Source organism: Fulvia fulva, chromosome 1 (genome assembly GCF_020509005.1).
Source record: "Fulvia fulva chromosome 1, complete sequence".
NCBI lineage: Eukaryota > Fungi > Ascomycota > Dothideomycetes > Mycosphaerellales > Mycosphaerellaceae > Fulvia > Fulvia fulva.
The window spans coordinates 9010755-9034999 of NC_063012.1; the positions used below are offsets into that span (position 1 = coordinate 9010755).

Consider the following 24245-nt stretch of genomic DNA (forward strand, 5'->3'; position numbering starts at 1 on the left):
CGGCAAGTGCTGCCTGCACTGCTTCTGCTGCGAGGAAAATCCCATTCTTTGCACAGCGAAGTCCTGAGACATCAGGGACAACATCACGCCCTTGGGGCACCTCATCTGTACATGACCTGCACCGGCTTCATCGTGGCGCTGACAGCATGCTCGTGATGACAGGGCGGTCTGGCAACAATGATGAATGGTGCCAGCATTGCTCTACTCATACCGCAGGAGGAGCCTCCAAACCGCTGCAGGATTGCCTACCGATGACTTTCCCTACAACCCCAAGTCCTCTGCACGCGCACGCCATGGAGTAGGAACATGCAGGTGCTGTGTACACATTCGCTTATCCTCAGAACTGATAGCCTGACACTCCAGACCAATGCAACCAAAACTCCACACGTCGACGTGCTCGAGCCCAGCCGCTAGAGGTAGGATATCGTGGCACAGGATTCCATCGTGCGAAGCTGCTACCATCTAGCATTCATCCTTCAGCCCTCAGCCCTTGCTCAGAGTGCCATATATGCGACATGAAGGCCGCCGCAGACCCCCATACGCGTCAGGGCAGCTCTTTTATCAATCCAACACTACCGACATGACCACCAAACCAGCTGTATCTATTGTCTGGCTGCATGGCGCGTGGCACCAACCATCGCACTACAGCTCGATCATCGAAAAGCTCCAAGCACAAGGCTACGAAGTAGAAGCACCAGCCACAGCCTCTGCGGCAGACACCGCCATCAGCGATGTCTTTGCGGCGGATGTTGCCATGGCGAAGAAAGCCATCAAGTCCTTCGTCGATGACGGCAAGAATGTTGTGGTGGCAATGCACAGCTATGGCGGCGTGTACGGATCCGAGGCAGTCGCAGAACTCTTAGAGGACTTGAAAGGCGAAGAGAGCAAGGGTCGTGTGGTCCATCTCTTTTACATCGCCGCCATCATTCTGGAGAAGGGTACAAGTGTGCTGGACGATGGCTTTACACCTCATGCACTCGACTTCGAGAACGGACTTATGCATCATCTCGAGCCCTACAACAAATTTTATGCCACAACTCCGCCGGATGTGGCCCGGAAGGCCATCAACACGCTGAAACCCCAAGCGACAGAGTCTTTTGCAACGAAGACGAAACACAGAGGCTGGGCGGACCAAGAAATATCCGTAACGTATGACATCTCTACTTGAGTCAATCGCCATCTGCTGATCGTTCTCTTTTAGATACCTCGCTTGTGACCAGGATAGGGCTCTGCCACTCGACACAGATGTTGCCAGATTCATCAAACGCTTGGAGACGGCCGGCCTGAAAGATTTCAACCTGCGCAGGATCGATTGCAATCATTCTCCCTTCATTAGCGCCGAGAAAGAGTTCATGGATGTCATGAATGAAGTGCTGAAGAAAGCTGCGACTTTTGCTGGGTCCCAGACGTAAGATAGCGTCGTTGGCCGACTTCAATTTCGTGAAAACAAGCAGGCGTACAGCACTTCTACACCTTTCTTTTGCCAACCGATCGGTAGGTACACAGCGCTCTTTGTCTCACTTGAGCGGCCAGTTGCAGGACGTGACAATGAAGAAACACTTCACATCCTTTGTTTGTGAGCGTGCAGAACTCGATATGCCAAGCAGCTCAGAGCTCCCTGCGCCTCCACTCGAACATGGTACTGATGCCAGTATGGCAAGGCTTCACAGGAAGATACTCTCAGCAGTCTGCACGCTTGTCACCTTCGCACGTGCGATAAGCAGAAGTCCCGGTTGCGGAAAGACACTCCCAGCAACGACAAAGACCGGCGGCCTCGGCTCAAGCAACAACATCTCCCTAACCACCTCCAACGGCCTCACACGTTCCTACCTCCTCCACATCCCCACATCCTACTCCAAAGATGTCCCCACCGGTCTGATCCTCTCCTTCCACGGCCGCGGCCAATCCGGCGCCCATCAAGAGAAACTCTCAAAGTTCTCAGACAGCAGTGTGAACCCGGACATGCTTGCAGCATACCCCAATGGTGTTGATAAGCAATGGCAAGGCGACCCGGCTGCTACAACTGACGACGTGCCCTTCACACTCGCGATGCTGAAGCACATTGGTGATGAGTATTGCATAGACCTCGACAGAATCTACGCCGCAGGCAAAAGTAATGGAGGCGGCTTCGCTCTCAACGTGCTGGCTTGCAGCCCTGTCGCGTCGACCAAGATCGCTGCGTTCGCGGGGTTTGCGGGTGCGTATTATCAAGAGAAGGATGTTAAGCATTGTGATCCCGAGAGTGTGCGTATCACTTGTGACCCTGGACGGAGACCGGTTCCGATCTTTGGGTGAATGTGTGATGAGCGGTGGTGTATACATCATAACATCACATATGTCCTCGTAATGATTCGTGATCACATACACAGTATAGACAGTCCCCTAAGCCAACCCCTCTACCTCAACTCCCTAGTTGCCAATGCTCCAGTGCTAAAATAGTCCAAATCAACATCACCTCGCTCTACCCGCGGTACTGGCCATCATCGTAGCCAGTCTCGCCACCTTCCTATTTACCTTACTCCCACTTCCCACTGTCGTAGCCGGTGTTGCCGCCTTCGTACTTCCCTAATCTCTGTTAGTCGGGGTCTCCAGGAAGCGGGATTGCGATCATTCGGAATGTCACTGTGAGATATGTCTCACAGTGTTTTAGGTCATACTGTTAGCCGCTCACCTGGTTGCCACGATCCATCATCAGCGCGCTTTGTTGGGTACTTCTCCTTGCTCCAAGATCCATCATCGTACGGTGTGTTAGGACCCTAATTAGAGCGAAGAGTGTTAGCTATGCTCGAGGGTCATGAATCCTCATCTCAAGCTAGCATATCGCAGCATCGACTTGTAGAATGAGACGGCCAGAACTGTCGGTTGGCAGACTTCTAGCGCCTCGCAGCAAGGAACTCCTGGAGGATTCGATGCTGTCTGAAGCAGTCGAGGCATGTACCACTTCAAGACGTACCTCATATTTACCCGGGTACCAGGCTCCATCATCGGCGCGCTTTGTTGGGTACTTATCTTCTGTCCACTGCCCATTGTCGTAAGGTGTACCGGGGCCCTGAGCAAGAGAAAAGCGTTAGTCATAGTCGAGAGTTGTGGGGTTACAGTGTGTGGAGGCGATGTGCGAGTGTAGTTCTCTGCAGAGCGGAATCCTCTGTTTATTCGATCCTGCCTGGAGCAGTCCGTGTCTTACAGACTTTGACATACCTCGTACTTCCCAGGAGCCCAAGAACCGTCATCCGGAATAGGAACAGTTGGCAGGGCGAAGACGCTTGTCAATGCTGCCGTGAGGGCGAGGAGTGTGAGTGAGAAGTGCATTGTGGAAGATGTTGTGATGTAGATGTTGTGATGTCTTAGAAACGTATGCTTATGCTGATGAGGCTGTAGTGAAGTGCTTGAGCTTGCTTTGTATGATGGCCGAGATGGAATGATGATAGGAAGCCTGACAGAGGATAGAAGCAGGACTACATACCCCATGATAGTCTGTACGAAGCCTTACCGATACGTACCGTGCTCTCGCAGCATTCCATCTACTGATCGCTGCGGTGCGGCGAGGGCGAAAAAGCGAGAGGATCTCTCAGCCATCTGTCGCTATTTCCATACCACTGCGCAGCACTGTACAGAAGTGGCACGAGAGAAGTGGCTTGCGGCTGCCAAGCATTACGCCTCCAGAATCATCGAGAGGAGAAAAGTGCAAACAGCGGTTGCTCCTGGTAGAATAGTCCCGATCAGAAGTGACGTGCGTGATCGAAAAGGCTATATTTGCAAAGCATGAGCTAAGACGGTCGTACCGAGTCTCGTACACACAGCTGTGGAATGTCATGTGGGCGGAGCTGTGCAGAGGACGTCTCTGCTGGGCGTAAGCAAAGCCGGGTGTTGGTGAGCTGAGCTGTGGAGGCAGCTGTGCCTCAGGACAGTGGGTATTGTATGCAGAACAGTGTGCATGGCAAAGAGCAACAAGGTTCACTGTCTTCGCCTGATCGACCATATCAAGTGGAGATGCAGATCTGTTACATCCAGATTGGCCAGGTTTGCACGTGGTTTGATATCTCGGTGAAGTGTATGCAAGCCTGGCATCGTTGGTGGAGGCGGTGCTGTTGCTGCTTGTCACGTTGATGATCAGGGACTGTTAAGCGTACATGTAGGTAATCGACTGTAGCGGCCTGGACCGTAGAACTAGACACACACTCGACAGCTACAGACACATTGCTGTTCGGGCTACAGCTTCAAGTAGCACAACATCACATCGCACCATGTCTGACGGCAGCCCCAAGGCGAACGGCGCCAACGGACACGCCTTCAGCAACGACCTCCACCATCCTTCTCCCACACGCGCCCGCAAGCTCAACCCGCACATAGCTCGTGCCTTCAACAACGAGCTCAGCGTCAACGCCCAGCGAGCAGCAGCAGCAGCAGCAGGCATCCTCAGTGAACGCAACACCCCAGCACCGCCCGACGATGCACCGCCTTCCGTCAAAGCGACCTCTGCAGCCAGACGCGCGAATCGACAAGCCACGAGGAGGCGCATATTTCCCACCGTCGACTATCAAGAGCGTGTCTCCTACTTCGATCCGCAGTCCAGCTATGCCAACTTTCGAGGATTCTTCGTACTTTTCTGGATTGGCCTCGCGATCATGGTCATCACTCAGATGCTGCGCAACGTAAGGGAGACCGGTGCCTTGTTGAACTTCAGACAATGGCCGCTGTTCACGAAAGACCTGGCAGAGCTAGGCTACAGCGACGTGTTGATGTGTAGCAGCACTGCTGTAAGCCTGCCACTGCATCTACTGTTTGTAAAGAGCAAGGGACTGTTGCAATGGGAGAGAGGAGGCATCATCATCCAAAGTCTGTATCAGGCCGCGTGGCTGTGGTTCTGGATAGGCTGGCCGTTTCTCCGTGACTGGACATGGACAGCTCAAGTCTTCTTCACACTGCACACCCTGGTCCTTTTCATGAAGATGCACTCCTACGCTTTCTACAATGGCCATCTCTCGGACACTCTCATCCGTCTTAAGCAGCTCGACATGCCCATTGGCCCAGCTACCCATTTGAACGCGGCAGTGCATTATCCTTCGGCCTCATTCCGCTTGTCAGAAGCTACTCCTGGAGAGGACGAGGATAAAGAAGAGCCGGATTTATCACCAGTACTACAGCTCCGCGAGGATCTTGCGAAGGAGCTTACCTCTCCAATGGGCAATGTGACATACCCGCAGAACCTCACGATTGCCAACTTCGCCGACTACCTCCTTTGTCCCACCCTATGCTATGAATTGGAGTATCCTCGAATGCCAAAGCGCTCATATCTCGAGCTCTTCTACAAGACTTTGGCAGTGTTTGGCTGCATCTTCCTCATGACAGTCGTGAGCGAGGAGTTTATCATCCCGATTCTGGACGAGTCGCGGCTCCGTCTACAACGCTCAAGGACTGGCATCGATGGCGCCCTCATGTTCGCGGAAGCCGTCAGTCGGCTTTTGTTCCCGTTCATGATCACATTTCTCTTGGTGTTTATGGTCATCTTCGAATACGTCCTTGGCGCATTCGCCGAGATCACGCGCTTCGCCGACCGCCAGTTCTACGATGACTGGTGGAACAGCACTGACTGGATGGAATTTTCACGCGAGTGGAACATACCTGTGCACCACTTTTTCAGACGTCATGTCTATTCCGCAAGCCGGGGGATCATGTCGAAACCTGCTGCCACTGGGTTGACGTTCCTGATATCGGCCATAGCGCATGAGCTGATCATGGGCTGCATCACGAGAAAGTTCAGAGGCTACGGATTTGTCCTGATGATGTTGCAGATTCCATTTGTTGCGATTCAACAGTTGCCTTTCATCAAACGACGAGAGCTTCTGAACAACAGTAAGCAAAGTAAAGGGTGCCAGGCATCTTCGTGTGTCTGAGACATCTGCTGACCTTGAACCCTTTGCTTTTAGTCATATTCTGGATCTGCATGATCTTGGGATTGAGTCTGGTAAGCGATGATTACCTCAAGAAATCAAACGGAGCTAACTTCTCATAGCTATGTGCGCTCTATGTGCTACTCTGATCTGCTTCAACGAGATACCCCTATAGCATTGTATTACAGATTTTGCGGCCACAGCGGCTTGCTGATAACGCAACGCTCGGCGCACTTGCCCGAAGCCCACATCACTCATCAAAACCTTGTGACCCGCGACTCACCGTTTACAGACAAACACCTTACATCACATCCATGGCGACTCCAACTCCCTTGTGGCTCGACTGCGACACTGGTCACGATGATGCTTTCGCAATACTACTTGCCACGCACCATCCCGGCCTTGAGCTCCTAGGAATATCCACCACCTACGGCAATGCACCACTAAATCACACCACCTACAACACCAGAGCCATCTTGAAAGCCATCAACCGTGAAGATGTGCCGGTGTACGCCGGATCTACCAAGCCATTCTGCAGACCGGTGCACGCCGCGGCAGATATCCATGGTGAGACTGGACTTGACGGCACGACTTGTTTGCCTTCACCGACGGTGCCTGTCAAAGACGACATGGTGGCCGTCGAGGCCATGTACCGAGCTTTGATATCCACACCCCCAAAGTCTGCATGGCTCGTGGCTGTGGGGGCTTTGACTAATTCGGCACTACTCTTCGCTGTGCACCCTGACCTGGCTGAGCACGTGGCCGGTGTCAGTATTATGGGTGGCGCAATTGGAGGCGGGTTCACAGATGCTCCAATGGGTGTCGTTGATGGCGAGGGCGAAAGATTCGGGAACTGGACGCCGTGGGCTGAGTTCAACATCTGGCTTGACCCAGAATCCGCCAACGCAGTCTTCCGGAACGAAGTACTGGCAAGAAAGACAACCATCGTACCGCTCGACTTATCGCATCAGTTCCTTGCTACTCCAAAGGTCCAACGAGGATTGCTATATGGTTTCAATTCTGGGTTCGAGCCAGCAGGACTCACCCTAGAGGCACTGAATCACGTTCCAGTCGTTCGGCGATTATTCTTTGAGATCCTTACGTTCTTTGCAAAGACGTATGCCGATGTCTTTGGGCTCGTTGCCGGCCCACCAACCCATGATCCTTTGGCTGTTGCCGCGATCTTCGCGCCAGAACTGTTCATCGACAACGGTGGAGAACGATACTCTGTGAAAGTGATCACTGAAGGTGCGCATGACACGAGTGACTCTGCTCGTGGTGGACAGAGTCAATGTGGCCGGACTGTGGCAGAGCCGTTGCCGAAAGGTTGTGACGGCGTGCGTATACCGAGATCCCTTGCTGTGGAAAAGCTGTGGAGGATGCTTGAGGAATGTCTGGCACGAGCAGAAACGTCGGTGAAGGAGTCAACCTCAGCTTGAGGAAGGCTTTGGTGATGTTGACGATACCACGACTCGAGAGGATGTGCGGCGTGAGTAGCGGTGGAAGCATACTCCGGCTGCAACATGGACCACAACTGCCGAACTTGGGGGAGATGTACGGACGTCGCTTATACCATACCTGCAACCACTTCACCCTGGAGAAGCTTCCACTCCCCATGGGGTAAGAGCCTGCCTATCACCACGCTTGTTGCTCGTGGCATGTCATGCAATGCCCTGCTCTAGAGTCGACCAAAATACGCTAAACACGAGATGCCGTTCGTCTGCTGCACGTCTCCCCGCATACTGACACGCCTTGATGCTCAACACCATGTGGCCGTCCCAGCCGCAGCTTGTCCATAAGGACGGCTGCTATCGGGGTCGCACAAGCCGAAGTTCTGGTCATTGTCCATCAGCAGTTGTACTTCAACACTCTCACGTCTTACAGTCTCACTTCACTGCAGTATTTCTCTTGCTATGGCATCAAATGAGGTACACTTGGTGCAGAGGTAAGGAGTGTCATCTGTAGAGTAGTCGATAACGACTGACCAAGCCAAAGCCATGCCAAAGAAGGCGATGTACCGGGCACAGTTGACTTACGTGGAAAAGAAGGCGATGACACAGCCTACGGCCAGGCACTCTTTCCTGTGCCAGCTGAAGACCCCAATGACCCGTAAGTTGCAGTATCACGACCTCTGGGAACACCAAGCACATAAGCACTGACCATACAGTCTTCAATGGGAAAAGTGGAAGAAGCTGGCAATCCTGACAATCTGCTCGCTCTACTCCTTTCTCTCGAATACAGCTCTCCTAGGCCCATCAGTTTACATCGGTATTTTTTCTGAGCAATTCGGCATCTCATCTACGAGGGCTTCTGGCTTAATCTCCTACCCGAACATCTGCTACGGTGTTGGAACTCTTATAACAGTACCGATGTACCTGAAATTTGGCAGGCGACCCATCATGCTTGGAAGCCTGGCTGTATACTTGATCGAACTGATTGGTGCGAGCCAAGCGAAATCCTATGAAGCTCTCATGGCGTGGCGAGTGATACATACCCTGTCTAGTGGGGTATGTGAAGCATTGCCTGTGCAGCTTGTCAACGATATCTTTTTCTGTGAGTCAAGACCCCCACGGTCAGGATCTTGTCTAACAGCCCACACCCATACCAGTACACGAACGCGGCACGAAACTCGGCATCTACACCGTCTGTCTCTGCTGGGGCTCTACTGGCCCGTTGTATGCCGGGTACATGCTCTCCGGCGGCTACAGCTGGCGCCTCTTCTTCTACGTCGAAATCGCCTTTGCCGGGTTCCTCCTCGTCCTCGCCTTCCTCTTCGTAGAGGAGACGGCTTACAAGCGCGGCACCACACCGAATGGACCCTTACCTCCTCCGCCCACTCCCTCTGTCGAGAAACTCGAGCTAGAGAAAAACCACATCGAAAACATTGAAACGCAATCCCAACACCATTTGCCCGCCCGCCGAACCTTTCTCGCCTCCCTCAAACCCTGGAGCAGCATTAACCACGACGAAGAGTTCTTCCTCACAGCCGCGAGATCCTTTACATACTTTCTTGTCCCATCTGTCGTCTGGGTTGTTACTACCTATGGGATCTACATTGGTCTGGGAGCTTTGGTCTTCAACTACACTTTCCCCTTGAAGATCGTCGCGCCACCGTACAACTGGAGCCAAGAGAATTCTGGCTTGATAGCGTTGGGAAACATCATTGGGTATGGATTAGCTGTGCCGTTCACATTCACGTCTGACTGGCTGGCGGCGAAGTTGACGAGGAGGTATGGGGGGATTAGGGAGGCGGAGATGAGGTTGGGCGTGCTGTTGGTGCCGATGTTGATTGCTCCGGCAGGGTTGATTGTGTATGGGATGACGGCGGAAAGGGATTTGCATTGGATTGGGTACTTCGCGGGTGTTGTGATGGTGGATTGGGCCAGTTGTAAGTTGATGTCTACTGTCGTTGCGGAGGGTGTTAATACTGACGGTGTTGCACAGTCGCATACTTCACCTTCGTCCTCGCTTACTCAATCGACTCATATAATGCCAACATGTCCGAGACGTTGATCGCCATGTGCGTTGGCAAGCAGCTCATCAGCTTCGCTTTTGGGATATATCTGCTGGACTGGGTGCAGGAGTCAGGGTATGTTGATCTGCCTCAAGGCAGCTTGTGAGGAAGGCGCGACTTGACATGGTGATCCCAGATACGCCGTAGTGATTGCTGGTGCCTTCTGTGCCGTGCTCTTGGTCAACAATCTCTTCGTCCTGGTCTTCATGGCCTTCGGGAGGAGGATCCGGGTCTTCTATGCCAAATCCTGGTTGGCGAAGATGCATCAGAGCACGATCAAGCAGATCATGACACATTGAGCGTGGTATGGGTTGGGAAGGTGGTACGCGTTCGGCCGTCGACATCAGCTGGTGGTTGAATTTACCGGGTGGAAGACTGGTAATTGTGCGACTCTGATCCAGCTTGTACGACTTGTCCACGAGCAGAACTTCGCCTGCCCGCCCCTTGTCTTGTCACCCGCCTGCTGTGCGACCGTGGGCGCCAGTCGCGCTTGCCAAATGAATACCGCACGAGCAATTGTTGTCAAACAAACAGAACTTTCCGGGTATATCTTCCTGCTCAATATATGCACAATCTGGCTGAAACTGCTCGCTATCAATATATCCGCCCACCTTTCCCAATAAATGCAATGCACGTTAGCTTTTGCTGCTGCTCCAGCACTGCAGCTCGCCGCCGAGAGCCGAGTTTATGCGCCTCCTTGAGCCAGTCCCACCATCTTACACCGCTCCCCTGTAATGCTACGCTGTACGTCATGACCCCCAAGGTATTCACTGCATCGCTTAGAGCTGCGCTTGCACTCCTGGAACTGCCTCTTCCCACGACCGCACTTGCTGTCGCTGCCCACGGCTGTCGAGTGCGCCTCGAACCATTATCGTCTGCCGCTCGACGTTGTAGCCGTATACGCCGTATGCAGCAGGGTCGAACCGTAGCTCGTTGACGGTCATGAATCCGTGTCGCTCATACAACGGCTTGGCCGTGTCCGTGGCTTCAAGATAGCATTCGATACCGGCTTCGTCTGCTTCGGCGAGAATATTCTGTACAAGCATGGTGCCGGCGCCGTGATGTTGGTATGCAGGTTGCGTGGCGACCATGCCAATGTCTGGTCCGTTAGAGCCTCGAATTTCCATGTTTGGCAAGAACGAACTTACAGCAGTGTCTCCGGGTGCCCATGTACTGGCGTCGTAGCCTCTCGTTGAGCGCGAACCAGTCGCGGTTCATTTGGCTCTCACCTTCATGGCCTACATCCGCTGGGCTTGCAAGCTCCTCGACCGTGTAGGCGTGGTTCTCCGTCTTCGCCCAAGAGATGATCAGGCCAGTGTCCGAGTCAACGACTTTGCGGAATCGGGCAGCCTCCAGATCGGGAACAGCACGTCGCTGCTGGATTGTTCTTCCCGCCTTCCACTGTCGGTGCAGAGCTGCGGCTTTCCTCATGAGGAGCTGGTATGATCGTATCGCACGTTGGAGATGTGCAGCTTGGTTGTGGTCTCGGTAGGAAAGGACATGGTTGGTCTTCTCGTGCTCGAATGCAAAGAACTCGATGTCGACCAGTCTGCGAATGTCCTCGTACTTGGCCAAGGATATGCTGAAGGATGCTGATCGCGCCTGCCTCGGTGGTGATGGCGAGCTATCTGGGCTCTCGTGGTCCATGATGAGGGGTGACATGACTACTGCTTTGTCTGGTTGGTCTTTTGCTGGGAGTGTGTCTGTATGTGTGTGTGTGGCAGTAGCAGTGAATGGAGCAGTGAGAAGGTGGTTGTTATAGCAGAGAGTGTGCGCGGGTCATGCAGCACGGCCCGAATGGGGGAGTGAGTACATGTACTGCAACCAGCCGGCAAGTACGTATCACATGTGACAGAGGTGCCTGCCCAGCGCGAGGATGCATGGTGCAGGCAGGCGGGTCTTGTTAGCAGGGCCACGCACTGGCGGTCGCGCGTGATCAGACGGACGAGGAGCAGAATCAGCGTCAAGGCGGCGAGGAAGGGCTCTTCAGTGCATATCCCACGCCGGCGTTCGCGAGGGCAGGTCGGGCAGGTCGTGGGAGTGTCGGACGGCAAATAGCGTTGGTCGACTAGTCACTACCAGGGCGTGGCCACTGGCATCCAAGAAATATGATACGTAACTGGGGCACAGGCTCACAGGACCGACGGCCTTCCTCCTTCCTGGCCGGCATGATGTAGGTGGTGCAGGCCCGTCGGAGTCGGAGACGAGAGAGCAGTGCATGTAACATGTTGCATGTTGCATGTTGCATGCGGCGCAGGGCGTCAACGTGAAGGCTGCATGGCGATGGCGATGGCGATGGCGATGCAGGTGCCTGCTTGCTCTCTGCTGACTGCCCATCTTCCGGCGCGCTGAGTGGCCAGCTGCAGCCGTCATGTTCGGCTTCCCACGAGTGGGCACTGACGAGAGCGAGCCATCGTCGAAGCACCGGTGACCGGTACATGTAGCCGACGAGTAGGCGCGTGTCATGGCCGTGGGGGTGGATCCCCGCCAAACACTATCTGTGCCGCTGTGCGGTAGCGTGCTGCGTGGCAGTAGCGCCTCCCGGTTGCTTGTCACTTGAGCTTGCCACCACGCGTCATACGGACCAAAGCGCCCACCTCCACCAAAAAACAACACCACATCTTCAATCGTGTTTTCTTTATCCAATATCAGGCCCATTGCAACCAGCAAATTTATGTACGTATCTGGATACATCACTGAACAAATTGTCGTGCTTGGATTGGCTATATGTGGTGTTGTTGTCGCATGCTACCGTCGCAAACTTTTCACCTGTTTCTTGGATTGGAGAAGCTACTGCAAGATGACCAAACACCTTTCAACACCTCAAAAGAATCAGATAGTAGGAGCCTATCACTACTGCAGACTTAAGGGCATCAAGTGCTCGCAAAGAGACCGTGTTAAGACCTTCAAACCGCTCTTCGCACCCACAAGGCATCAGGTGCGCAATGCTCTGGACACTGCAGGCTCAAGACAGCCGTGTCACCTTCCAGAACCTCCACCTTCCGGACCAGATCAGCTCTTATCCAAGGAGGACTTGGACCGGTGTGAACGGCTGCTTGAGAACTACCACAGCAGGGGTCAGAAGAACGCAGTAGATACACATTGTGACTATAGACGCAGCAGAACGAAGAACAAGGTGGTGTGGATGTGAATAGAGAGATAGAACAACACCTTCAGAAATGAACATAATCCCACCAGTTGTTTTGGGCGGTTTGGTCAATGTGGAGCGTGACTCCCTTCTTCAGCACCTGGTTGTCCTTGGCGGATTTGGCCAGGCTGCTGTGGTTGTTTGTTCTGCTCTCCATATTGGGCCTAGCTCTTCTGCTGTACTACTGGTATTGATGCTTAGGACCTCGGCTTCCTGCAGGTGTTGCTGAATCGATTGGATACAGGTAAGGCAAATGCAGGGTCAGGGTCACCAGCAAAGCAAGCTGATCCTTGATGGAGGCTCTGATGACAATTCAGGCTTCAGGTCGAATAGGCAGAGGAGCACCCGGGCTCATAACCTGTTGTAGGGGTGATTGACGAGTGTACAAGCTTGCTGAACCATGAAACAATAAGGGTGATCAGATACCTTCTGAATTGCATAAGATGTATCTATGGTGGCTACAGATATTGCTGATATAGGATGTGTGTGCCAAGTCCTGACTAATATGGTATCCAAGTCACCTGATTCACAACAGGTACAGCAAAGTGATCCGACTCGTCGGGTCCTGCATCTGCAGGCAGCGGGGCATGCTGGCTTCAAGCTTTCCCCAAGGTAGTTGTAGACTGCCATCCACCGCATCTCTTCATGCCACGAGCGGCCATGTCATTCTTGTTATAACAGTTGTTCTACATTCATCCCTCAGCGGGAGATTTTGGGGGTATCCTCCATGCCTGCGCCATCGAGGCTGCGTCTGTTCCGCCCTTTCATGCGCCTTTTCCTTTGCCATCCGCGGGCGTACACACCAAACGCCCGTGTCATCCAAGTCAAAAAATCCCGCCCCGGCGACATAATCATCGCTGCCAGTACTCCGCTATGCAGTTGCTGTCATTATCGTTCATCATGTGTTCGTTCCTCTATAATCTCTTCTTCCAGTCCCCGGTGGTAGGCTCATTCGGATCCTTTGGGGTCGGACCACTTGGTGGGTGAACAACGACTGGTCGCTTGTGCATGTATATTGGGCCACTGGTTGTGCAGACCCCCGATACAGAGTCGCTGGACGAGCGAGACATGGCTACTAGGCAGTTAGTATGTGGCGTTAACTGCAGAATGTGTCTCGGAGGCAACATACCCGAGCGCATATCGAAAGTCTGAGTGCTGTGGCCTTGCGGTCGTTCCTGTGCCAGGTCGGTAGCTCGTGTGGCGAATCTGTCTTGCTCTGCTTGGAGGCGTTGGTGGGTCACTCTAGAGTTCTTTCTTGCTGCGGCGTAGAGGTTGCCTTTTTCGAGACGGGAGTATAGCCTTGTTCGAGAATTTGGTGTCGTACTGGTGAATGAGACTTTGAGACGATGATTCCAACTCTTCAGGTTGTCTTTAGATCAGAGAATAGTCCAGCTATTGGGGTTGCTTCAATTTGGATGTGTGTTTCAGGAGAGTTGTATGAAGAGAGGTTGAAGTAGAACGACAGAAGTACTTGAGATGTGGGCGGACATATATGGCGGCCTGAAGCAGGCGACATAGTGGAAGGGCGAAGCTTAGCAGCCTGTCATGGCTCCAGGGCGGCCTCTAACATGACGGCCGTTGGGCATCTGAGGCTTAGCCGTGGAAAGCATCAGGCAGAATGGCAAGGAGAGGGCATGAAACGCCTGGTGATGGAGCCTGCATTTCTGCGAACGCCTGCAATGCAGTGGAGCTGATGCTCACTGCAGGCACCATAGCGGCATCATTGGTTGTTTCAGTCAGCACACCAGAATGTGCATACGTAACCGGAGAGTGGTAGAAGCAGAATGCGTACGGTGCGTGCCATGTCGTGGTCACAGAGGATGGAGCATCCCACGTTTGCGACAGAAGGCGTCGAGTCGGAGGACAGCAATCCGGCGGGCAGGAGGATGGATGATGTCGCGCCTCACTCTGCGCCTCGTTTGCTGCGCAAAACATGGCCGCACGGGCAGGTCGCCCAGTGAAGGGCCCGGGGGTGATAAGGGGCGAACAAGTCGGATGTGTGTCCAGCTGCAAGGGATGCCGGCCAATGATCGCCATCTGACCCACGGCAGTGGTTGTTCCTTCAATTGCTGCCGCCTGACACCACATGCTTTCATCACGACTCACAGACTTGCCATCGAGGTATCGACCTCACCAATCCAGCAGATCGCGAGACACGGCTGCATCATTTCTATCGATATCTCACGCGGAACGAAGGAACGAGGATGGTGAACTGTCGCCGTGCTTCAATGTCGGCTGTCGCAGGGGAGTTTGGATGACCTGTCGTCTCCTCAACATCACCAACATCCGAGGCCGATTTCTTGCTTGTCTTTGCTGCCCGAAGAAATCAGATCCTGGCTGCCCAAGTACGAGCTGCTTGCGCTCACCACCATGTCATGCGACACGCGACACGCGACACGCGAAAGACATGGGATGTGGCTGCGCAGCTGCCATGCGACGGTATTCTATCAGAAAGCAGGGTTTCGCCGTGTGTTTTATGCGAAAATGGCGTCGCAAGTCTCGAGCCGCCGAAACTCAAGCACGCAACGCACCCAGACACCGAGTCGGAGCTCGCGAGGCTCTCATCCCTCACTTTTCGCTACCATCACCTACGCCCAATCGTTTGAGGCTGCGGTATGTGACTGTGTTCAGTATCATGAGACAATGGGCAACGCCAATGCTGGGCTTTGCGCGACCATCCTCCTGGTCTATGCCATCAACTCACCTTGAGCGTCTCCAGATACGATGGCCGTCTCGGTAAGGTGCTTGGTATCGGCGCGCATCAACCACCATCCGGTACCGGCACATGGCAATCACACGTGCATGGTGGATCTACTCGACAGTACCGCCAGGAACGCCACATCCCATCTTGTGGCCCTGGCACTGCACAAAGATTCTACTGCATTTCAGCAGCAATCGCTTTTCTCCACTATAGCTTGGACAGGCGCCAAGCACTCCAGATTCAATCAGTGCCTTCGCTACAATCAACGAGCTTCGGACAACAGTGTACTCAACCAAAGACTTGGCCTTTGTGTGTCATGGCCTCGCAGCTGCTCAGATGCTGCCACGTACATGCGACTGACACTACACACGGTTGTGTACATGCGCTGAGAATGGCTTGTTGCTGTGGCCAGCGATACAAAATCATGCAATGTGCTAGCCATGGAGCTAGGAGGCCTCGATGAATCTTCGGCACCACCTCACACGTGGGCACATCCCCTCGGATGGGACGCCGGTGGGCCAGTGCTTGTACAGCTCACGATCCTGCAGAGTGCAGATACCCTCACTAGCATGAACGCACTGATGTGATCCAGCAGACGCCTGTGCAGTAGTCGCAGATACCACACTGGTCATAGTCCTGTTCCGCGTCAGCTCGACACCCGTCGAACGGCATGATGGACTTAGTGACAACCGTCAGGGCCGCTCTCAGACGATGCAGCCTGTCGCACCTTCTCGTTATCTAGCCACACCACACCAGTGCTCACATCTGCACTGCTAGCAGAGGACTCTTCGCTAAATCTTGGACGTGCGCGCGGATGGCTGCACAACTGTCTTGGCAAACGCAGGTGCCCATATTGCGCAAGACTAAAGCAGATGCGGCTACGAGCTGGACTTCTTCGGACTGTTTCTGACTTATCTACTGCAAGGTACGTTCTGGCATTGTTCTAGTGCTCGTGGTCGCCGTATCTAGACTCACTAATGTCGCCACAAACGGGATGCCGCTACGATCTTGGATCTGGCTGAGGACTTGGGGCGTTGTGGCTGGCGTACAGCTCATGATGAGCGCAGCACGATCAAGAAAATGCCTTGAGTGGCTCTGTAAAGGCTGATGCCTGGACTTGATATAATGCTGGAGCATGCCATGCTCTGTGTCCTTCGCCTTACTACGAGCTGGCTGAGCGAAGAACAGCCCGACGACCGCTCGCCGTTCACTCCTTCATTTTGACCACAGCACTCGTTTGAGGTTGATCACGCAACATGCGTACCCCCATCCTATCCGCAGCCTTTGCTGCATCCTTCTCCGCTACCGTTCAAGCACAGCAATACTCAGGAGACGTCATCCCCAATTCACTACCCAATGTCCCTGGCTCTGAAGCCACCTACTTCCGGATCGCCGACCCGTTGAAGAAGAACAACAATCTCACACTGACCAACTACTACTCATATGGTCAGAATAACAAGAGAATCGTCGAAGCTAATGTACAGCGTGCGGTGGTCATGATTCACGGCCTCAATCGTGACCCTGGCACCTACATGTGAGTTCAACACGGTGACCTGACCAGGCAAACAATGAGGCTAACGCAAGAGCAGGTCCAACATGCGTTCTGCTCTGGCCCAAGTCACCTCGGACCCGAACGTCAACTTTGACACTGTGGCCATCATGGCGCCCTACTTTGCCAACGGTGACGACAAAAACACTGGCTTTCCCTGGACGAATGGTCTGGGAGCAGGTCTAGGTTCAACAAGCAACGCGCTTGTTTGGAAGGGCTCGCAGTGGTCAGCTGGAGGCAACAACCAGTACCCCGACAGCTCAAAGACGACCTCATCGTATACCGTTCTGGACCAAATCATACAGTATTTTGACAACCCAACTTTGTTTCCGAAGTTGAACCAGATCGTCATTGCAGGGCACTCTCTCGGTGCACAGACTGTCCAGCGGTATGCAGCACTGGGAAACCAGCTGAACACAAGAACTCCCGTGTCGTACTGGATTGGTAATCCAAACAGCTACGTGTGGCTAAGCACGGATCGACCTCTGCCTACAGGATCTTGTTCTACCTATGACGATTATCGGGAGGGCTACAACAAGTTCACAGATTATCCCATGACATATGGAAAGAGTCTTGTTGCCTCTGGACGTGCTGCCATCTTGTCAAACTTCAACGCTAAAGCCATCAACTATGCAAGAGGTACCCAGGATCTTGGCGACGACTCTTCGACTTGCGCTCCTGGTACCACCGGCAAGGACCGCAACGAGCGGTTCTTCAACTTTATCAAGGCTTTTCCTCCATCATGCTCCAACCCGGCTGGCCGCAATTGCGACACAGTAGACTTTGTGAACATGGGCCACGATGGCGGTGGCATGATGGCTTCACCAGCAGGCCAGGCTCGGTTGTTCCTGGACAACTTCTATGGCAACGGCAGCCGCGCCTACGACTTTGGTTATCCCAGACAACAAGCCGGAGACGACCCGTTTCCCAACCCATCACTCAATACCACGTCGTCTTCGATCAATAATAACACTTACGCGGGCAACATGACGTACTGGGGCTGTTGGTCGGATCAAACTCAACGCACCTTGACCAACATGACATATCAGAGTGATGCCAACACTATCGAGCTTTGCACACAGACTTGTGCCGATGGCGGCAACACCATAGCCGGACTCGAAGCTACAAACCAATGCTATTGTGGAACGTCTCTTGGATATCAGGCGCAGCAGGTAGTCGACAGCTCTTGCCAATACTCTTGCCCCGGAAATTCGAGCCAGATCTGCGGAGGGTACAATCGTCTCTCGCTCTTCTCAAGCGGTCGACCTAAGGTACTGGCCGCTCCAAGCACGCCTGAGACTGTCGGTGACTTCTACTATGCCTCTTGCTATACAGAAGGTGCGAACAATGCCCGTGCCTTGACTGGCAAGAGCACTCAAGGCAACTTCATGACTTTGGACTACTGCGCCAACTTCTGCTCGGGCTATCGTTATTTCGGTGCTGAGTACGGCAGGGAATGCTATTGTGGCAACGGCTTCTCGAACAGTCCCAACCGAACAGCGGACAACGACTGCAGTTATCTCTGTGCTAACGATTCGACACAGTTCTGCGGCGCCGGTAACAGACTGACTGTCTATCAGAACCCAAGCTGGGTCGCACCGAGCAGTGTATCGACGACCACAGCAGCCACAGCCACCAGTCCCGGCTCGCCACAAAGCACGGGTGTCTCGTGTCCAGCATCGAACAACGCTATTGTCACCTCCGGCGGCAAGAATTTCACGACCGAGTGTGGCGTCGATCATTATGCCGGCGATCTTACAAGTCTCAACGTCAACAGCTTCCAGCATTGTATCGATGCATGTGCTCAGAACAGCCAATGCGTCGACGTCAGCTTGTATGGCACAGCTTGCTATATGAAGAGCAATGTTGGAGCAGCTATAGCCAATGATCAGATTTGGGGCGCCAAACTGCAGGTTTCCGGCTCTACATCATCGGCATCAACAACAATCGGCAGCTCCACGACTTCTACTACTGCTTCTGCTTCGAACACAGCTGTTGTATGTCCCGCTGCCGATAACACCACAATCGTGTCTAACGGCGCTTCCTTCTTGGTTGAATGCGGCATCGATCGTGCCGGTGGGGACATGAAATCACTAGGAGTGAGCAGCTTCCAACAGTGCATCGATGCGTGTGCTACGACCCCTGGCTGCGTCGACGTGTCACTCTCTGGTTCGGCCTGTTATCTCAAGTCGACCCTTGCAGCAGCGGTAAACAATGGAGGCATTTGGGGCGCCAAATTGGTGACCACTTCGACATCCTCCAGCACGTCAGGCTCTGCAAGCTCAAGCAGCACCTCCAGTACTACCGGATCAGGGGTGACATCAAGCAGTGTCTCCCCGCCGTCCTCATCAGCAACTCCCGTTACTTGTCCCAGCTCCGACGGCACGACTGTGACGTCAAATGGTGTGTCGTTCTTGGTAGAGTGCGGTATTGACCACGCTGGCGGTGATATGAAGTCGCTTGGTGTCAGCAGCTTCCGGCAGTGTATCGATGCTTGCGCGACTACTCCAGGATGCGTTGACGTGGCGCTGTCCGGCTCTGCGTGCTACCTCAAGTCCCAGCTCGGCGCTGCTGTCAACAATGGCGTATGGGGTGCCAAAGTGGTCACCGCTCCCACATCATCTTCGTCTGGCTCGGTTTCTTCAACGTCTTCGTCAACTTCCACTAGCACAGCTAGCTCATCCACTACCACCTCGTCCGAGGCTTCATCTGACAGCGCTACATCCAGCAGCACCGCGACACAGCCATCGGCCACCTCTTCAAGCACCGCAAGCACTTTTTCGACAATCACCACTACGAGCTCATCAATAACTTCCACAAGCTCAATTCAGACCTCGACATCAACATCTCAAGCACAAGCTTTGCCTTCGGGATTTGTTTCAGTTGGTTGCTTCGTTGACAGCAACGTTCGTGTTCTGCCAAAGTCAAGGGGCTCGTCCAACGCGCAAACACCACAGCAATGTGCGATGGACTGCCAAGCTCAGGGATACAAGTACAGTGGTACTGAATGGAGTCAAGAGTGCTGGTGTGGTAACGCCGCCCCTAAATCTTCCGTGGCTGCGCCATGGTCGGACTGCAATATGGCTTGCAAGGGCGACAAGACGCAAAAGTGCGGCGATAGCAATAGGATCAGTGTGGTTCAGGACACGACATGGCAGCAGACTTTCTTCGCACGCCAATCGTACAACACCTGGAACCTCATGTCGTGCTATGTCGACAGTGGCTCTTCCCGGACTCTGAGCAGGGGAGTTAGCCTGAGTGCCTTTGGCGGCGCAAGCAACGCGACCATCTCGAACTGCCTGGACGCCTGCGCTGCCAGTGGCTATACCTATTGCGGTGAAGAATACTACTCCGAGTGCTACGGAAGCATGACTGCACCCACGGCCAATGTGGCCGCTGGCGATGACCCACTGTCAGCTGGATGCAACTATCCTTGCAACGGCAACAAGACGGAGGCTTGTGGTGGCAGCAACCGCATACTGGTGTATATCAACAATGGCACATCAGCATAAGCATGCATCAAGACTGCCCTTGACTGGAGTTTGGATTTCTTGTACGAATGATGTTAGCGAAGGCGTTGGAAGAAGGCGATTGGAATCTAGACATAGACACAGCAAGCTATATAGTGTTCACGTACTCACGACTATGACTTTTGGAGTTCATGGGGCGACGTATATCATGAACAACGACTTCACGATTCACTTGACCGTAAGAAATTGATCGACCGATCTTGAGCCGACTCTTGCCACAGGCCGTGCTCGGCACAACGGTCCGAACGAAGTGGGGGGGGGGTTTCCTACAATACAGTTTCCTTCGCGGTCAGCTTTCTGACTCAAACACAGCAGCATTGGACGTGAAGACTCCTCACCGAGTCACGCGGCACCAGTCACACTCAACAAAAGATGGCAAACTCGCGCGACACTCGCTTGATTGCATAAAAGATTCGGCAAATGGGATACGTACCGCAGAACAACTTTTCTTCACGCATAAACCACTTTCACGTGACGCCGAACTCACTCAGGCATATCCCAACCGCAGTGCGACCCTCTTTCCCCAACATCTCAGGTATCGATGCCATCAATGGCTTAACGTAAATTGATGCTGCTGGTCAGAAGCGGCTCAAATGCTTCATCTCGGTGCATTATCTGACATAGGCTCTCCCGCCGCACGCAACGGCTTGATGCGACATCGCTATTCTACCGAATGCAACCGAAACATTTCTGGGCCTCGGGGGCAAAAGGACGGCAAGATACATCTCCAGCATGTGCCAGAGCGACCACATGCCGGTACGGCTTTCAACTCATGCCCGTGGAGCGTGGAAAAACTGGACCTCAACACCGACGTAGTGCCTGTTGTGCAGCCCGGTTTTGCAACTTCTTAGACTGCCACCGGACTTGGTGGAGGCACATCGCGGTGCTCTCATCGTGGCCTTTGCACCGTGTTTCATGTCTCCCGCGAGTCTGGTTCAATGGTTGGATCGACGGCTAGGACATGTGCTCGTGCAGAGAGTCGAGCATTAGTCGTGCGGAGCAGCAGAACTAATGGGCCGACTGTGGTAACAACGCCGTGGATAGGATGTGGTTGGTCTCCTGTTGCATTTCATGAGTCGTTCATCATTCTATGCTCTCGAGCAGTACATGCTATGAAAACGACCGCTTTGGCGTCATCTGATCCTGTGAAGACAGCTTCGTTATGCCGGGCAACTTGCAGAGCATCCCTGCGTCGGTCACTCACTCGCCCTCATTGTAGTAGCAGCCGGCATTGTACGGACGCACTATCTGGAGCAACTTGGGACACATTACGATATCACCTGGCTAGGATTCGACGTATTCGTCTGGTCACAGCTCGAGGTCCAGCTTGCACTCATCTGCGCGTCCGCTCCCGCTCTGCGAGTCTTCTTTCGCCGATATCTCAGCCATCCCATCTCGCGAGCCATGAATAGTGTCCGCTCAACCTCAAACAAAGACACTCATCGAGATATAAAGACTCCAGAAGGCCTTGGGATCGTCAACGTGCGAAGGAAATCTACATCGGTCCAAGAATTGACTGCAGATGACAAGGTCATCACGAAACGGGTTGACATTTTCTCAAGTGTCGGACAGAGGTTCTGATGTTGAGTCACCGATATCGTGGCTTGATAGTCCAGCGCAAGTGACATCGGCAGAAGACTATGAGAGCTTCATGCTGGACAACTTGCGGAGGCAGAGGACATCTGAGCCCTACACGGAATGGCGGCAGTCAGGCGGGTGAAGGAGGTGCGGCATGGACGTTGGGACGATGTACGATCACGAGGAGACGATAAAAGAACGATGGCAGAGATACCAGACTGTGCATTGAAGCAGAAACTTCCACCTAAGTAGAAACGGCCCGATAACTGGTTGTAAATGCTTTCGACAAAGACACCAATACCGAGACTGCGGGATGCGTGAAGAGTCCCAAACCTTGATGGCCAGATGTATCTCTGTTCCTGCATGAGATCGAAAGCTAAGCCACGTGGGAGTGGGATAGTTGAACTGCAGCCACGAACTCTGTTCAACGCTCGTGGGAAGCCCATGCGTTGGATGACTCTGCCTGAGGCCCAAACACAAAGCTATCAATCGTGCGTGACATATCGAAGGCCGTGTTGATCGCATGCGAACATGTCTCAGACGTACCGAAATAAGTAAAAACTCACAGCAGACAGAACGCCAGCAGCTGAAGTCATGTTATGTCGCAAGGTGGGGTGCTGCGGGGGTCAAGTGTCGTCGGATGTGTCATGAGGGTAGCATCATGATAACGTTGCCCAGAATCACATGAAGAAGCCGCCTTGCTTCTGCTGAGCTTGCTGCAGCTCCAGGAACGTCGTCTCATCGTGGCCTGGAATGACCTTGCCACGCGTCAGGCGTTCGATGTGCTTCAGGCGTTGAGTACTGCGGAACCTGTCGATTGCCGCGAGTAAGTGTCGTCCAAGTGAGAATGTTAGTCATCGTTATGGCGTTATACTCACCAAGCAGGATGGTCTCGAGCAAGCCAGCCTTGCGGTATTCCGTCTCTCCAATTCTCAATGACGTGGCAATGATCACTGATGAACAAGAAAGTCCCGCTCTCAGGCATGTTGATCTGCATTCCTATGAGCCCATCTGTATGGCCGGGCAGGTGATGAAGAGTGATGCCTTGGCAGAAGTCCATCACCCTTTCATCAAAAGTCTTCCAGTTGCTACAGCATGATCAGTGATTGAGGTCGCAGGACAGCCTGTGGGTCAGCTTACAGGTCCAGTCTCAAGTAGTGCTTCAAATATACCCCGATATCCGCACCGGTAGCGACGGACCAGAAGGCGGACTTGAGTTCCAGGTCATGTACCCAGACTTCGACGTCCTTCCGGTCCAGGAACATGTCTAGGCCGCCGGCATGATCCAAATGCAAATGTCTAATGATGATCTTCTTGATGTCCTCGAGCTTATGGCCAGTAGCCTCAATTGCAGCATCCAGTTCGTGACGCGGCTCGTATTTGACTCGCGTGAAGACGTCGGCGACCTGCGGTCCCCACACAGTCGGGTAGTCTTTGCCACAGCCTGTCTCCCAGAGTATACACCCCTCGACCGGATGGTCAATGAGGATGCAGTACATGGGAAGCTGGCGTCTCTTGTTGACAAACGGGACACCTTTGGTCGATCCGAGCGAGGTATTGCCACCGCGGACGACAAACGCCTCATCGCATTCCAACCAAGCGACTTCCAACACCTAAATCATATCATAGTGGTCAGACACGATATCCAGCTCATCAGCTGAGTGTACAAAGTAGCCAGAACTTCGTCCCTGCCGGACAGACGTTGCTGACATGGTTCGGCACGGCACCATGGTCGAGCTGATCCTGGATTGCTGCGGGAGCCGTCATTGCGACTGGTATGTAAGTTACTGCAGGCGAATAGGGGATACAATCGGACGCGGATGTTGCTGCAGCTTTGTGCTCAGTTCTCGGAGTGAAGTTCCTGGAGAGACGCCTCTTCTTCCGCATTTTTGCCAGCGTCATTTCTACTGTGCAACGATGAGCACTTGCCTGCGGACTCGATTGCACGGCATGGTTTCTGAGGGGAAGGCTGGTTGTTTGCAAGGGTAGACTAGTCTAGCAGTGTGAGGCAGGGTTGCAGATTCGGGACGATGGCAATGCTATGCGGTGCTCCGGTCGATGTCGCTGTTCCTCTGTGAGCACGCGAGCACTTGTCTATGTCGGAGCAGCTCTCTGCGTCGATATGTCGATGCATACATGTATGTAGGGTGTTGCGGCGAAGGAGAGGAAGTGGCCACGGGAGTCCAGTTCCAATCCTTGAAAACGATGCTCCTGACAGCCCTTCTGGAGAACGATCTAGCTGGGCATGTCTTCCATGATCTGGACTGGGTGGACAAGGTTTCAATGCCTTCCCCAGCAACTTATAGGGGAGAGACCACACCCATTGGGCAGGAT

The 24245-nt window shown here is 53.5% G+C and overlaps 8 protein-coding genes across 8 annotated transcripts; 5 read left to right on the plus strand and 3 right to left on the minus strand.

Annotated features, from left to right (window-relative positions):
• Positions 1-508: 508 nt before the first annotated feature.
• Positions 509-1412, plus strand: CLAFUR5_01806 (Alpha/beta hydrolase nvfD; the record flags this gene model as incomplete). Its single annotated transcript, XM_047900954.1, has 2 exons — positions 509-1149; positions 1202-1412. 2 exons carry the CDS (start codon positions 509-511, stop codon positions 1410-1412), a joined length of 852 nt encoding a protein of 283 aa, XP_047756449.1.
• A 184-nt stretch (positions 1413-1596) lies between these two features.
• On the plus strand, positions 1597-2295 carry CLAFUR5_01807 (uncharacterized protein; the record flags this gene model as incomplete). The annotated part of the gene is made up of 1 exon (XM_047900955.1): positions 1597-2295. One exon carries the CDS (start codon positions 1597-1599, stop codon positions 2293-2295), a length of 699 nt encoding a protein of 232 aa, XP_047756448.1.
• Positions 2296-2515: 220 nt separating this feature from the next.
• On the minus strand, positions 2516-3309 carry CLAFUR5_01808 (uncharacterized protein; the record flags this gene model as incomplete). The annotated part of the gene is made up of 4 exons (XM_047900956.1): positions 2516-2565; positions 2672-2756; positions 2954-3049; positions 3199-3309. 4 exons carry the CDS (start codon positions 3307-3309, stop codon positions 2516-2518), a joined length of 342 nt encoding a protein of 113 aa, XP_047756441.1.
• A 935-nt stretch (positions 3310-4244) lies between these two features.
• Positions 4245-7330, plus strand: CLAFUR5_01809 (putative sterol O-acyltransferase 2; the record flags this gene model as incomplete). The annotated part of the gene is made up of 3 exons (XM_047900957.1): positions 4245-5853; positions 5928-5965; positions 6080-7330. The coding sequence occupies 3 exons, from the start codon at positions 4245-4247 to the stop codon at positions 7328-7330; spliced, it is 2898 nt and encodes a 965-aa protein (XP_047756440.1).
• Positions 7331-7804: 474 nt separating this feature from the next.
• Positions 7805-9704, plus strand: CLAFUR5_01810 (uncharacterized protein; the record flags this gene model as incomplete). Its single annotated transcript, XM_047900958.1, has 6 exons — positions 7805-7836; positions 7887-8000; positions 8059-8444; positions 8500-9279; positions 9336-9480; positions 9542-9704. The coding sequence occupies 6 exons, from the start codon at positions 7805-7807 to the stop codon at positions 9702-9704; spliced, it is 1620 nt and encodes a 539-aa protein (XP_047755322.1).
• Positions 9705-10184: 480 nt separating this feature from the next.
• Positions 10185-11067, minus strand: CLAFUR5_01811 (uncharacterized protein; the record flags this gene model as incomplete). Its single annotated transcript, XM_047900959.1, has 2 exons — positions 10185-10504; positions 10554-11067. The coding sequence occupies 2 exons, from the start codon at positions 11065-11067 to the stop codon at positions 10185-10187; spliced, it is 834 nt and encodes a 277-aa protein (XP_047755323.1).
• A 5443-nt stretch (positions 11068-16510) lies between these two features.
• Positions 16511-20315, plus strand: CLAFUR5_01812 (Putative fungistatic metabolite; the record flags this gene model as incomplete). Its single annotated transcript, XM_047900960.1, has 2 exons — positions 16511-16788; positions 16844-20315. 2 exons carry the CDS (start codon positions 16511-16513, stop codon positions 20313-20315), a joined length of 3750 nt encoding a protein of 1249 aa, XP_047755320.1.
• Positions 20316-22591: 2276 nt separating this feature from the next.
• CLAFUR5_01813 (N-acyl homoserine lactonase) lies at positions 22592-23410 on the minus strand (the record flags this gene model as incomplete). The annotated part of the gene is made up of 3 exons (XM_047900961.1): positions 22592-22721; positions 22790-22999; positions 23052-23410. The coding sequence occupies 3 exons, from the start codon at positions 23408-23410 to the stop codon at positions 22592-22594; spliced, it is 699 nt and encodes a 232-aa protein (XP_047755321.1).
• Positions 23411-24245: the final 835 nt, after the last annotated feature.